Source organism: Acinonyx jubatus, chromosome A1 (genome assembly GCF_027475565.1).
Source record: "Acinonyx jubatus isolate Ajub_Pintada_27869175 chromosome A1, VMU_Ajub_asm_v1.0, whole genome shotgun sequence".
Lineage (NCBI taxonomy): Eukaryota > Metazoa > Chordata > Mammalia > Carnivora > Felidae > Acinonyx > Acinonyx jubatus.
The window spans coordinates 178398782-178415267 of NC_069380.1; the positions used below are offsets into that span (position 1 = coordinate 178398782).

A 16486-nucleotide genomic window follows, 5' to 3' on the forward strand; every position below is an offset into this window, starting at 1 on the left:
GCATGTGTGCCATCGTGTAGTTCAAATTCTCAGAGATTTTGATTTCTCTCTTTGCCTGATGCCAAGATTGAAACATACAAGATTTTTGGCCTCTTAAATAGTTCACCATGACACTGAAATGGCAACCTTTTGGGGTCCCAGCTTTTTGTACCATAGTATCAACTTTTTTTCTTCTTATGGCATACAAAATAATGGTATGTTTTAAAATTGATGATACATTGGCTCTAAATATGACATTTAGATTACCCATGCCACAAATGATTTCATTCTGGGGTATGTCAGACATCAGGAACTTGAATTTATTAGAAATCACAGTATTCCATGAAGTTTCCAAAGAGCAGTGCTCCCTTGAGGCAACAATATGAATTTTCAGTGTAAAGACATGTTTCTGATCTGATCCATTTGAATCTTCTCAGGAAGGTATTATTTATGAAAACCAGCTCAAAACTATTTGAGCCATGGGGAAACAGAAGCTGCCATTGATTATAAAAAAATAAAAAATGCACCCTCAGAAAGGGGAATTTCAGTGATTTATTATTAGGTGGAGACGTTTATGATGATGCTACTTGCTCTGGTTGCAATCACTTTAACGGTTGAATTCATTGTCTTCGGTACTATCACTTCTGATGATATAACCTTTTCTAACACCTTCAAATTTTCTCAGGATGGTGGAGTGCATCTGGAGGTAAATGAATCGAAAGTTTCAAACAAATAGAAGACATTTACAAAAAGGCTGTGCAACGTCTTTGGCGTCTGTCTTGTGCTTAGAACAGTCAAAAAATATAGTAGGTGTTCAATACCCAGTTGCTACAGGAATGAATGGCAGACTGCTATAAAGCATTTGTCATTACCGAGAAAAACTATGGAGAACTAACAACAAAGAAATGGTGCTAACAACTTCTTGCTTTTGGGAAGCATGCTGTGTCATTTGGGATCTGTACAATATGAGCTAATTCATTCAGAATCAATCTTGTCCATATTCTTCTAATACAAGGAAATCCCAAAGTTGTATTTTTTTCCTCTCTGCCCATCTCTAATACAGCAAAATCAAAATATACACAGAGATATCTCATGTGCTATGTGTCTCAAAAACTACTCTCCATCTATAATTAGCTATTTAAAATGTTTGGTGAGGTGCCAACAGCTAGGAGCTTTCAAAAACTTAAAAAAAATATACCATACACTTTTTCTTAAAAGGATGAAATAAAAAGTAATATACACCTCCCTAAAAGAAAATAAGAAAATATAGTTTTTCTTCCAGACAAGTTAGCTTTCTCTTCTCTATCTTAAATTATAGTATGGAGAAAAGAAGAAAATCCACTGAGATATATTAGTCCAGGAGTGGAATGTCATCAAGAGAATCATTTATTGTATCTAGATATATGAGCCAACCCTTTCAGTTATACAAGTAAATATGCTTTTTGTGCTATACAATTACAGCAGCTGATGGAATAACTAAATCCAGACTTTAAGAAGAGCAGTTTCATTATGAATTTTAAATTTGGTTCCAATTTCATGAGATGGTCTTGTGGCCACATCCTTAGAATCTTTAGCAGGCAGGAGGGACTATGGCATCTTACAAAGCTTTATAAATAGAAACAGTGTTACACTTAAAAGGGGGACAGTGGCCTTTACCAGCTAAGAACCATGTGCCTTACAACACCAGCCCCTTGGCAGCTGAAACCATTAGAACTCATTTAGTCTTGGGCCCTCTGTAGGTTTGACAAAAAAGGGTTGTGAATGCAATTTCTATCCCTAAGGATAAAAAAAGAGGTCAAGGAATTTTACAAACAATATGTACTATAAACCCCTGAAGAACCATGAATTACATTTATGAAGTTAAATGTCATTGAAAAATGACTCAACCATGAAACTGACAAGAAAACATGGCTGACTTGAACTAATATGTCAGTTCCTCTCTCATCACCTGCCCACTCCCCCAGATATCATTAAATGAAACCTCATGAATCCATCCTTTCATTTTCTTGTGCAAATTTGTTAATAGTACAACAATGTTTATACAGCAAAAATGGAGGATGGCAACTATTGATTTCGTTGCCATGGCCATTTCAGGTAAATTGTCTGAACGTTATGACTATGATGAATATCAGAAATAAAAAGCTAAATGGAAGAAAAAGTGCTGATCCAGAGTTTCTGATTCCATTTCCTATTTTGAAAACAGCATATGAATCACCTCAATTCATTCTTTTTGGGTAGCAGAAATCAATAGAGGAGATTTCATCCTTTTATAATGATCCACGTGGCTTTCTTGTTTTGTTGGATGGTTAATTCATTCCGAACATTTAAATAAGACTGGTTGGTAGAGTAAGAAAGTTGAGAAATCACTTGAAATTCTACTCACAAAGATATGTACAATCTTTACTGGAGGGAAAAAAAATTCTAAGACGGGCAATGTCATTGCTTTATCATTTTGTTCTCGCCAAATGATGTATGCAAAAGGTCGTTTTAACCTTTCTTGTCATGTTATTGGCCTCTCCCATGTTTTCAGCAAATGCAGCTTTGCCTTCTGCAATCCATTTATCTTTAAGAACTTTAACCTTTCAAGCAGGGTTATTAAATCAGTCCTTCCTCTATCCAAACTCCCAATTTGGTTTTATGATGCAGATGGAGGGAGGCTACCTTTTATAATAGAGGGGAAAAAAACATATAGAGTGTTGAGCAAATGAAGATCTGGGGGTCAGACTTCTGGGTCCCATTAATGGCATTACCATTGATGTATTGGAAAATCTTAGAAGAATAATGTCATGGAAGCTGACTCTTTGTAGCCATAGTTCTAAAAACTATGAAATGGGAGATTTCAGAAGGAGAGCTTTTGTATGTTTATCTAAGGATAAGCTACTGTCATTACTTTGTCGTGAGGGCTGTAATGATTTTTTTTTAATAGAACCCTGGAGATCTATTACTTAACAGGATGGGAGAACAGATCCACTTGAATCTGAGAACCTCATAGCACCTGAGGCCCCTTTTTCTCAGCTTGGCAGTGAGAAGCTGAGAGGCAACACAGGCATATGGCACCTAACAGAGTCTTTTCTAGGAGGACATTCTGTGTGGTCCTTTCAAGTTGTTTCGCATGGGGTAGGTGGTGGGCTTCACTTTTCCCCTTAGCTTGTTGGGTAAGTTGACACTTTTTCCACTGGGAATGTGGGAGGGAAAAGTGCTGTTTGAGTTACACGGGGATGTTTGCCTGGGAGACACATGTAGAAGAAAGGTGCTCAGCTGGAAAATAACAACTGAGCCAATTCGAAGGGTGGGAGTGGGCCAGGGATAGAGAGCATCAAGGCTCTTACCTGACTACGAACTCTGGTTCATGCTTTATATTGAGAGAAACAAGAGATGAACAAGCCGAGACTGTACTATGGAAGCACAAATACAGAGGGGGAAGAGTGACAGGCAGTTTGTCAGAGTTCCTTCGCCTTATAGGTCTCAACACCTTGTACCAAATAACTCTTCTACAAGCACTAACCAGAGTGACTAGGACTGTAGCTGGCTTCTGATCAGCTCCAGAGCGGTGCTCCTTCTCAATCCCTGTACTGCCTCCTCCATGCTGCCTTCCTGCTCACTGAGTCTCATCTCTGATAGTGTCTTTTCAGATTGGATTCAGTTTATTACACCCCTAACTTTTCCCATGGGTGCTAGAGGCCACCAGAATGCATGTTATACTGAGCATTTCAGAATTCACCAAATTCCAGTCCTGTGCTACACACCCACCCTCCTCTAATTCTGTGTGATTTAGGTTACCAGGACAATGTGCCCTACAACGTGTCTCTAAATGACATGGCTGTCTATTGTCTTTCAAGTCTGACTGCTTTCTGTTGGTATTAATTTTTGTAAAATGTACACATACATATATGGGTACTAGATTACCAGGGGCAGTTGAAAAAAAATAAAACAACTATGGGGAACACAGGGAGATTAAGGATTCTTGTTTATTTATTTATTTTTCTGGATAGCTTTAGTAATTCCCAAATCAGAGGATTTTAAATAAAGCAGAAGAAAAGAGGAAGGAAGATGGGGAAGTAGAAGAAAGAAAAAAGGGTAAAGAAGGAGCAGGAAGGGGGGAGAAGGAGGAGTTACAGGCAAAGAGAAGAAAGATAAAGGCAGAGAAAACAATTTAAAGAAGTAGCCAATTAACATAAAGAAGGGTAAACAAAGCATTCCTTCCAGAACCCCTCCACAGCCCTGTGTTTTCTACAACTTCAGAAGTCTACAAAACCCAAGGCATTTGAAGTTCTCTGTGCAAAATGTTGAAGTTTCCTTTGCAAAATGCGGAGCCTTGGATTGGGCTCCTTAGCAACCGTCTGAGCCTGTAGTAGCCTCCCACCTCTGCTGCTGCCCAGCCTGGCCCTGCAGCACTTACCTTCCTCACAGTGCTCGCCTTTGTGGCCAGCGGAGCACACACAGTTCCCATCAATGCAGGAGCCATGGCCCCCGCAGGAAGGATCGATGCACTGATTCATGGGCACATCACACTCTGCGCCTTTCCAGCCGCTGTAGCACTGGCACGTCCCTTTGGAATATTGTCCGTTTCCACTGCACAGGACGGGGCAGGCAGCTGCAAAAACCAGAGACAGAACACCAGGTCACAGGGGGCAGTGCCTGAAGGGTTGTGTCTGTCTATGGAGGCAGAGCCCACCTGGCATTTCAGCTTTGTTTGCAATGTTAGAGGTTGGAAACTCTGGTCATGGAGGTGCGGAGCCATCTTCAAATAAACAATTACTATCACAATGACAACAACAAAAATGCTACTAGTAACAGCAGCTACCACCAATTAGATGATTATGTGCCAGGCACAGGGTCAAATGCCCTATGTACAATTTATTCCTTAATCACCATAATCGTTCTATGAGGTGGAGGCTAGACTCTTGATGCCTGTTTTACAGATGAGGCTCAGACTGGTCAGATTAGGCAGCCAAAGCCACAAAGCTCAAAAGAGGGGGAGTCCCCTTAGAAAGCAAGTTGGCCCAACTCTAAGCTGTGCACTTGATCAAGCTACATGGATTCGTGTGTTATTATTAGTGGCACAGGAGATTAGGATCAATTTTGCTGAGTATTTAGCTAATTGGCTTCTATTCCTGACAACTTTATGTCCATTAAAAAGAAGTGGGATGGGCTGTGGTTGACACACTCAATCTCTTTATGTTTTAGCTTCCTTATCTAGACTACAAAGAGATAAATGTGTAATAAAGAATAGACTAAACATGCCTGGACTATTAAGAAAAAGAAATCAAGAAGGGGAGGGCAAACCGAAGATCTGAAACTTGTAGTGGTTCCTGTCCCAGCTGGGACTCCCCTGCATTTGTGCAGAGGAAGAGGGCTGAAAGTCATCGAGGACCATCTGGTATGAGATTACCCAATGTTTTTCACCAATCTCGGCTCAAATGTGCCAATTCACCACTTTTAGAGATCAAGACTGGGATTTTAGTGGTCACCTTCAGTCTTTGGACTCTTCCTTTCAGAATTGGTTTGTAAAGAACCTAAGTTTCCAATGTGGCTTCTCATTTTGGGCCTAGAAGGAGGGCACAACTGCCTGCTTTGGAGCTGGCACTCAGGGGCCTTCAGAAATGACCAAGAGAGATGTTTCAGAGACTCCTGGTTTACCCATGATTTGGAATTCATGGGTTCTGAGAATTTTACATGTACATGTATGTGTACAGACCAAACTGTGTCACAGGACAGGGATGCAATTAGATCGCTGCAGTAAGTGGTGCCACCCTGCCTCATCAACTGTCCCCTGTTGTCATGTATCTATCTTGTTTTTATAGTAATTAGCTTTCCTTCTGTGAGAATCTAATTTCCCAGAGATTTAGTAAACCCCTTGAGGACAGGACCATGTTCATCATTGTTGATTTCCTTTTAGCTCTGCAGTCATCAATGTTGATGTAAGTAAATATTTCTCCTATGTTCCTGATATTTAGACATCGTCAACTAGGAGGTTATGGCAAGCACTAAATAGCCATTTATGAAAGACATGGAAAACGACAGTTTGTGGAATAGACCTCATGCTGCACACCTGGTACCTTTTTCTGAGGTTTGTAACTTAATTACAATCTTTTCTGAAAAAAAACATCTTAAAGTTGACATATGGTTGAGGGATGTCCTGCCCTCCCCCCAGTGTTTTATTATAGGATAGTTGTGGAAATTATTTGGGCTATGATTCTTAGCAGAATTCTCATCCTTCTGAATCTACCAGAGAAAAATGAGTTCAAAAGTGAGAACATCAAAACCACATAATTGACTCTGGATAGACTCTCTTTAAATGTAGAGAGCATGCTTTCTATTCCAGGATACTTTAGCAGAGGTCTGTACAGAGTTGCTACAAATGCTGATTGTCTAAGGCAGGGTAGAAGAAAGCTTTGAACCCAGGGTGCCCAAGATACAGGTTAGGGACTGTGCAAATGTGAGGAAGCATGAGAAAAAGTATGGTCTTTTGAAAAGTTTTGAGAAGGCTTTGAAGAAAAAGTAAATTTGTTCCATGCCAGTTTCTCATGAAATAAGCTAAGTTCTATGTCAGGAATGGCAAATGTGTGATGTAAATTACTATTCTCCCTTCCTGTACCTCTGCAGACATCATCAATTGATCATGGCATCTTGTTGCCCTGAGCCTAGACAGAGCCTCAAACCTTCAATGCAGTGCCCAGGTTGAGACCTGCAAGAAGGCAGAATTGGCATTTCAAGAGAAAATCCACTTTCCATTTTTGATCTAGGTAACATTAAAGATATCTCTTCTACTGGCAAGACTAGAATCGGCATCATTTCTTACCCCACTTCTACTCTAGCCCACTGAAATAGGAAACTAGTGAGAAGGGTGGCCACACATACAGTGAAATGAGCTTCCAAGGGCTGTTTCTGAGTTGAGGATTATATATTGGACAAGCTGCCATGAACAGCAGAGAAAGTTACATCAAATCACCCCCACTGGACCCCCACTGCACCTTCTTTCCTCTCAAAGGGTGGAAGAGGGTAGAAAGTAAGGGGTGAATAAGTATTATCTTTATTAATTGATAAAATAGTTACAATTATTTTATTTATTCATACTGCAACTATTTCTCTTCTGTATAAACTCCATGTGGTGAAAAAAAAATAGGATTGTCTAGAAGGTAAGAATGGATTTTATTTAAAACCAGGTGCTTGGGAAATCAAATTTAAAATGTGACCTACTTAAATTACTCAGGGGAAGAAATGGAGACTCGTCAGGTCAGAGAATTCTCCACATTCTAAATGCAGCTTTCCTTCAGTATGTTTGCTGCATGACCACTGGGAGTGTGGTAAGAAATGCAAAACACTGTGGTATTCTCTGGAAAGCAAGGCACTGGATGGACTTGGCTGATGCCACATAAAAAAGTGGAAGCAGCTTAAAGAGGAATGAATTTTTCTAGTAATCCAGGTGCCACTGGGGGCGAATGTAAAAGCCAGATGAGAGCCTTCTAGTGGTCACTGGGCTCACCTGCATGGAGAGCATCATCCCTCAGGAGTAACTGATTCATTCTCAGACATAACTCAACCCAGACCGTCACAGTATGTAAGGCTCAGCCTGATCCTCATTTGAGAGGCCGAATGTGGGGACCTCCCATATTCATAACTTTTCTTATATTTTTACTATCACAAATCTACATGATTGTTTTCTTTAAATGACAGCTTATAGGACAAACAACTCTTGACTCCATGCTCTGCCCAGAGGTAATATGGAGCAGAAGCAGAAAGAGCAAAAATTTTATTGTCAGAAAGACCTGGGCTTAAAAACCTGGCTTGTCACTTACCAGCTTTGGGAATTTGGCCAGATCACTGCATTTCTCTAAAATCCAATTTTATCTTCAATGTATCATTTTTTCAGACTTAATGGGAGCATTAAGTGCAATTATGCATGCAAGGACTCAAAGTAGTAGCTGACACATGGTTTACAATGACCAGATGTTCCCTCTTGAAATTCCAGACTGAACCTCCAAAATGACTTCAAGGGTTAATAAAATAAAAAATGCAGTGTGTCTCAAACGTGTGCATGCACGCACATACATACCTCCACCACCATCACCACCAGGCTATCAAATAATACTAATGGAAAGAGTTCATCTTCTTCTTCCTGCAATCTTCTCTGGTTGTGGGTGGGAGGTGGTTTTGGAATCACATGTGGAGTGTTTGATGTCCCTGCCTCTCTCTCTCCTCTTCCTGAGGCTTAGAGTAGCAGAACATTGCGCATTCAAGCTACTATTTAAAATTAATTAAGATGTTTGCACAAAGTGACTATTCTTGTTTTACAAATCTAGTAAATAGAAGCTCTAAGACTCATGCAGAAGAAAAATAAATTACTGCTGCCACTAACAAATGACAAGTTAACAGGCTGATGACAAAAAAAAAAAATGACACAATTTAGATTCACCTAAATGTGTAAAGCTCATTTTAATGATCAAGCTGGAGGGTTTTTTTCTCCCCCAAGTTCTCTGTAAGGGATGAAATGAATTATCAGTGTTATTTGCTCAGTGGGAAGTAACAGGACAAGCCACCCATATCTTCTGTTTTCTTTTTTTTTTAATGTTTATTTATTTTTGAGAGAGAGAGAGAGAGGGAGTGAGTGAGTGAGCATGAGTGGAGAAGAGTTAGAAGGAGAGAGGGGGACAGAGGATCTGAAGCTGGCTCTGTACTGATAGCAGCAAGCCTGACGCGGGGCTCGAACCCACAAACCATGAGTTCATGACCTGAGTCGAAGTCGGAAGCTCAACTGACTGAGCCACCCAGAAGTCCCTCAAATGTTGTATCTTTTAAAAATTATTTGAAATATGATTGAAAGCCTCTGTGGAAAAGAGACTTGAGAATACTTGAACCTAGTAATCTGGGTAAATTGTCAAACTAACACTAACGATTAATTGGTTGTCTTACTTCCCAGTTAATCAATAAATACTTATGAATAACCTAATATGTACTAGTAGCTGGGTTAGGTGCTAGGAAAAGAATGATGGAGAAATAAAGATGCCTGATTGTCTTGAAGCAATTGAGGATCTAATATTTGGGTGATAAAGGCAAAGCAAAGCTCAGTATCCTTAACACCAAAACTGGTGTCCCATGGTCTTTCCACATTGTGGAATTAGCTTGGTGCTCAGCAAAATGGGTTAGGAAAGAGAAGTTTCATTTCTGGCTAGGTCCCTGCAAGGAGGTCCTCTGCAGAACCAAGGTGGGGAAGTACTCTGACCAGGGAACTTGGTGGGATGCAGATCTGCCTGATTTGGATTCTTAGATGAGGACTTTTGTGGGCTCTAGGGCCTAGTTTGCCCGCACCCAGGCAAGGAACTGAATCATAGCCCTACCCACTGTGAAGAGTGTCTTCTAGCTCCATGTGACCAGAATGGCTGGTAACAGCTCCTGGAAGCTGTGTAGTCCAACTGTGCTTGAGCCAAGAGGCAGACAGGAAGATCTGACTGCCCCCAAAGCAAAGCTAGTACCACGCATGGAGGCTTTCTGTGCTATTCACAGTAGGGGGATTAATTCATGCCAAGGCTGAAGGTAGCTCTCAACCCCTCCCACCTGAAGAGCATGTTTGGAAGTTGAGAGTAGTCTGGAGCCTTCCTTGTCCCTTCCACATAGGCAAGGGGGCTGAGACATAGCCCCAATCACTGTGGAGTGTGTCTTTCAGCCTTATCTAACCAGGGCTGGTAAGAAAAATGTGAAAGCTTCATGGCCCAGTAGTACTAGAGCTGAGAATAGGGGAGGTAGAGCCAAATTTGCAGAGCAAAGCCAGTAGACCTGTTTGGCCCCAGAACTTGGAGTATAAGTCAGCTTGCATTAAGACAACAAAGAGTTTTACTGGTTTTAGAGTGGCTTCCCCCACAGTGCCCTGGCAGGAAATCTAATTTGTGGCCCTGCTTAATGCTGAATATTGCCTTCAGCCTGTGTGACCAAGGAACCTGCATAGCTCATTCAACAACCCTACATACAGTGGCATTTGAACAGAGAGCATAGCCTGTGGTTTCCTTTGTCTGTAGAGCAAAATGAGTGGCCTCATATGACCAAGAATTCAGTGAATACCCTGGCCTGATTCAAACTCTCAAACAATGAACTGTACAAACCTTGGGTCCTGGTTTGTTGCCCTGACTAATTCATAGCCCATCTATAATACCTAGCTCTAACCATTTATGAAGCCTGATCAGAGAATCCAGGCAGCCATGAAGCCCATCCCATAGCTTCACTTGGGTAGAGAACCAAGCCAGCAGTCATATCCAACTATTCTTAGCCAGTGGCAAATCCCTTCACCCTTGTCCTCAGGGCTCAAACAGTTGTCCTGCCCCAAAACAGACCATAATATCAGGCTCTACCTGCCCAGGGACATTACCATAAGACATATTCAGAAGCCCAAAATGAGCTGATTGGTGAGGAACTATATCTTCCAAAGCAAACCTGTAAAATCTGCAAGAGAGGTCTCAACATAAAGAATCAAGGACCACAAAAAAATTAGGTAAATATGACACTACTGAAGGAAACTATAAAATTCTATACTGTACTGATCCTACAGAAATGGAGATCTATGAATTGGGAGACAAAGAATTCAAAATAATCCTCTTAAGGAGGTTCAGTGAACTCCAAGAAAACACAGACAACTAAATGAAATTAGCAAAACAATGCATGAACAAAATGAGAAGTTTGACAAGGAAATAGAAACCATCAAAAACAAAACAAAAACAAAAACAAAACTCAAGTTGAAAAATATAATAGCCCAACTGAGAATTCAATATAGAGTTTCAAAAGTAGTAGACTTGACCATGCAGAAGAATCAGTGACCTGGAGGATAGAATATTGGAAACTACCCAGTTAGTAGAGCAAAAAAGAAAAGAATGAAAGAGTGAAGAAAGCCTACAGGAATTATAGGACACAATGAAAACAGATAACATTCACATTATCTGAATTCCAGAAGATGAGATAAAGAGAAAGGGACAGAAAGTATATTTAAAAGCCAATAATGGCTGAAAACTTCCCAAATCTAGGGAGATAAATGGAAATCTAGATCCATGAGACTGAAACAAATAGGTTGAACTCAAATAGGGCTACACTGAGACACATTAATTAAATTGTCAAAAATCAAAGGTAAAGAATTTTAAGAAAATCAAGATAAAAGAGAGAAGTAATATACAAGGAAACCTGTATAGAACAATCAACAGACGTCTCAACAGAAAATTTTCAGGCCAGGAAAAACTGGGATAACATATTCCAAATACTGAATAAAAATAACTGTCTACTGAAAATTCTATACCGGGTGAAACTGTCCTTCAGAAACAATGGAGGAATAATGACCTACCCAAATAAACAAAAGCTGAGGGAGTTCATGACCACCAGACCTGACCTACAAGAAATTCTAAAGGAGTTCTGTGAGTGGAAGTGAAAGAATGCTAATTAACCTCAAAAAAAAAACAAAAAACAAACGTAGTGTAAATCTCACTGGTAATGGTAAATATATATATAGTTAGATTTTGCAATATGGTAATAGTGGCACATAACTAACTTACAACTCTAGCTCTAGTTCTAAGTTATACAATTACATGTAAATTGTAATAGCAATAGCCTAAAATGTGAGTGGGAGAAGTATAAAATATATGAATTCTATTGAAATTAAGTTGTTATCAGTTTAAGATATTTAAAGTTTAAGATATTTTATGTACCCCTCATGGTAATCCCAAGGGAAAATCTTGTAGCAATTACACAAAAGAATACAATAAAGATGCTTAAGCATACTAATGCCAAAAGATATCAAAACACACAAAAAGCAGGATAAGAAATAAGGAACAATGGATCTACAAAACAAGCAGAAAACAATTAACAAAATGGTAATAGTGTTTACTTATCAATAATTATTTATTAAAAAAATTTTAATGTTTATTTATTTTTGAGACAGAGAGAGAGAGAGAGAGAGAGCAGGAGAGGGGCAGAGAGAGAGGGAGACAGAATCCCAAGCAGGCTCTGTGCTGTCAGCACAGAGCCCAATTTGGGGCTCGAACCCACAAACTGCGAGATCATGACCTGAGCTGAAACCAAGAGTGGGATGCTCAACCCACTGAGCCACCTAGGCGCCCCTCGATAACTACTTTAAATGTAAATGATTAAAATTTCTAATCAAAATACAAAGAGTGGCTGAAAGGAAAAAAGACAAGATCCAACAATATGCTGCTTACAAGAGACTCACTTTAGCCACAAAGACACACAGAGAGTGAAGAGATGGAAAAAAAGACATTTCAAGTAAATGGTAACAACAACAAAAAGGAGGGGTAGCTATATTTATACCAGACCAAATAGACTTTTAAAATGATAAAACAAACAAAGAAACAAGGAAAGTCATTATATACAGGGGTCAATAAGAGAAATAAGAGAAAAACAATTGTAAATATTTATGTACCAAATATTGAAGTACCTAAATACATAAAGTGAAAACTAACAGAACTAAAAGGAGAAATAAATAAGATAATAATAGTTGGGGACTTTAATACCCCATTCTCAACAATGGATAGATCATCCAGACAGAGAATTGATAAGGAAATAGCTGATTTGAACAACAGTATGACTAAATGGACCTAAAAGACATATAAAGAATCTTCTATCCTACAACACCAGAATATACATTCTTCTGAAGTGCACATAAAACATTTTCTAGTATAGACCACATGTTAGACCACCAAATAAGTCTTAGAAAAATCAAGGTTAAAATTATAACAAATATCTTTTCAGACCACAGTGATCTGAAACTAGAAATCAATAGCAAGGGGAAAATGGGAAAATTCACAAAAACATGGAAATTAAACAGCATCCTCCTGAGCAAACAAATGATGAAAGAAGAAACTAAAAGTGAAAAAGTTTTCTTGGGACAAATGAATATAGAAATACAACATACCAGAACTTATGGGATGCAGTATAAGCAGTTCTTAGGAACTTCACAGCAGTAAATGCCTACATTAAGAAGCAAAAAGCACTCAAATAATAACATAACTCTATGCCTTAAGGAACTAGAAAAATAAAGAACTAAGGCCAAAGTTAGCAGAAGAAAAGAAATCATAAGGATTCGAGCAGAAATAAATGAAGTAGAGAACAGATACACAACAGGAAAGATTAACCAAACTAAGAGTTGGTTCTTTGAAAAGATACACCAAATTGACAAACCCCTCACAGGACTAACCAAGAAAAAAGCAGAAAGAATCCAAGTCAACAAATTTAAAAATGAAAAAGGAGACATAATAACTGACCACACAAAAATACAAAGGATCAGAAAAGGCTACTGTGAATAACTATACACCAACAAATTGGACAACCTAGAAGAGATGGAAAATTTCTTAGACAATCTGAATAAACAAATTACCAGTAAGGAGATTGAATTAGTAATAAAAAATCTCCCAATGAAGAAAAGCCCAGAACCAGAATTCATTGGTGAATTTTACCAAACATTTAAAGAAGTAACACAAATGTTTCTCAAACTCTACCAAAAAATCCCAACTGGAGATCCTGTTTGGGAAAATGAGAGTAATCTGGAATGGCCCCTCTTCTTACTATCCAGGCAAGGGGGCTGAGAATATATTTTATGAGCCTAGCACTGTCTGATACCCAAACCAGAAAATAACACTACTAGAAAAGAACACCACAGGCCGATATTCCTAAAAAATATAGATGCAAAACTTTCACCAAAATACTAGTAAACTGAATTTAGCAACACATTAAAAACATCATTTGCCATGATCAAGTGGGATTTATCTCTAGGATGTAAAGATGGTTCACATACATAAACCAATTAATGTGACACATTCTGTTAATAAAAGGAAACAAAATAATATCATCTCAATAGACACAATAAAAAGCCTCTGACAAAATTCAACATCCACTCATGATAAATACTCTTAACAAATTAGGCAAAGAAGGAATATATCTCAACATAATAAAGCCTATATATGAGAAGCCCACAGCTGACATCATACTCAACAGTGAAAGGTTGAAAGGTTTTCCTTTAAGATCAGGAATAAAACAAGGGTGTCCACTCTCGGTCCTATTCAACAAAGTACTAGAAGTACTAGTAAGAGCAGTCAGGCAAGAAAAAGAAATAAAAGGCATTGAAATTGGAAAGGAAGATGTAGAATTGTCTCTATTTGCAGATAACATTATTTTATATACAGAGAATCTTAAACATTCAACCAGAAAACTTAGATCTAATTAATGAATTCCATAAAGTTGCAGGATACAAAATCAACGTAAAAAAAAATCAGTAGTATTTTTATATCTTAACAACAAAGTTTTAAAAAATAAAGAAAGAAGTTAATGCCATTTACAATAGCATCAAAAGCAATAAAATACTTAGGAACAAATTTAACTAGGGAAGCGAAAGATCTCCACTCTGAAAACTGTAAAACACTGATGAAAGAAATCAAAGAAGACACAAATAAACAGAAAGGTATCCTATGCAATGTATTTGAAGAATTCATAATGTTAAAATGTCAATACTACCAAAAATCATCTACAGATACAACGCAGTTTTTATCAAAATTCCAATGGCATTTTGGTCCACAAAAGACCTCAGACAGAAAAAGAAATCCTGAGAAAGAACAAAGCAGAAGATATCATACTTCCTGAGTTCAAGCTATACTATAAAGCTATAGTCATCAAAATAGTATGGTTCCAGTATAAAAACAGACACATAGACCAAAAGAACAGAATTGAGAGTCTTGAAATGAACCCAAGCATATATGGTCAACTAATATTTGGCAAGGGAGCCAAGGGTATTTACTGGAGAAAAGATGGTCTCTTCAATAAATGGAGCTGGGAAATTTGGATATTTGCATGTAAAAGAATAAAACTGGGCCCCTCTCTTACACCAGTCACAAAAACAACTTAAAATAGATTAAAGATTTAAATGTAAGACCTGAAACCATGAAACTTCTAAGAGAAAATGTAGGAACAAATCTCCTTGACATGGGTCTTGCTAATGAGTTTTTGGATATGACACCTAAAATACAAGCAACATAATAAAAAATAAACAAGTGGGACTATATCAAACTAAAAAGCTTTTCCACAGCAAAAGAAACCATCAACACAGTGAAACACAACTCTCAGAATGGGAGAAAATATTTGCAAACCCCGTGTATCTGATAAGAGGTTAATATCCAAAATGTATAAAGAAGTCATACAACAAAATGGAAAAAACAAACAAAAACAAAAACAAAATTTTAAAAATGGGCAAAGGGCCTAAATAGTACTTAATACAAAAAAGATATACGAAAGACTAATGGGTACATGAAAAGATGTTCAACATCACTAGCCATTAGGGAAATGAAAATTAAAACAACGAAATATCTCCTCACACATGTTAGAATGATTATCATTAAAAGACAAGAGAGAAAACCGTAAATTGGCATAGCCACTAAAGAAAACAGTATAAGGAACCTTAAAAAACAGAAACACTGTGATTCAGCAATTCTACTTCTGGGAATATACTCAAAGTAAACAAAACCAATAACTAACTCGAAAAAGATATCTGCACTCTCATGTTCACAGGAGCATTGTTTACAATAGTCAAGACATGGAAACAATCTACATGTTCACTGATGGGCGAATGAATAAAGAACATATGATATATAGACACAATGGAATATTATTCAGCCATAAAAAATGAGGAGATCCTACCATTTGCAACAACATGGATGAAACTTAAAGGCACTATGTTAAAGGCAATGTCAGACAGAGGAAAACAAAATTGTCCAATCTCACATGTGGAATCTGAAAACCAACAACAACAAAAAACTAAACTCATAGAAAAAGAGATCAGACCTGTGGTTACCAGAGGTGGGGGGGGGGGTGGGCAGGAACTGGAGAAAGGTAGTCAAAAGGGACAAACTTCCAGTTAGAAGATAAGTACTGGAGATGTGATATACAGCATGATGACCATAGCCAACATTGCTGTATGATATATAGGAAAGTAGTGAAGACAGTAAAATCCCAAGAGTTTGCAACACAAGAAGAAAATTTTTTTTCTCTTGTCTTTTATCTTTTCTTTTTATGAGAAAGCTATCCATATGAGAGGATGGATGGTAGTTGTGATCACTTCACCATCTATATAAATCAAACTATTGTGTTTTATACCTTAAACAGTGACATATGTCAATTGTTTCTCAATAAATGTGAAAAAAATTCCATACAGATTAAAGATCTAAATAGAAAAAAAATACAAAAGCATGAGAAGAAATACTGAAGACTAATTTTATTTTCTTGGGAAGAGGATATGTAAGGAAGACAGATTCCAGAAACCGAGAAAGAAAAGATCAGCTTTGATTACATAAGATTTATATTTTCTCTACTACAAAGAATGCCCTAAACCAAATTAAGGGATGACCAACCCCAGGAAGAAATATTTTTAACACATTTTACAGAGTAGAGTTTGATATCTGAAATACACAAAGAGCTCTTACAAATCAATAAAAAAAGAGACAGATGAATGAAAACCTGGGCAAAGGATACA

General features: G+C 38.0%; 1 protein-coding gene across 1 annotated transcript in view; it reads right to left on the reverse strand.

Moving 5' to 3' along the window:
- TENM2 (teneurin transmembrane protein 2) overlaps positions 1-16486 on the reverse strand; it is a 982382-nt gene that overhangs the window by 152279 nt on the left and 813617 nt on the right. The window contains exon 12 of the mRNA XM_053222896.1: positions 4379-4573. Coding sequence (XP_053078871.1) covers positions 4379-4573 — 195 coding nt within the window. The remainder of the gene's footprint in view (positions 1-4378; positions 4574-16486) is intronic.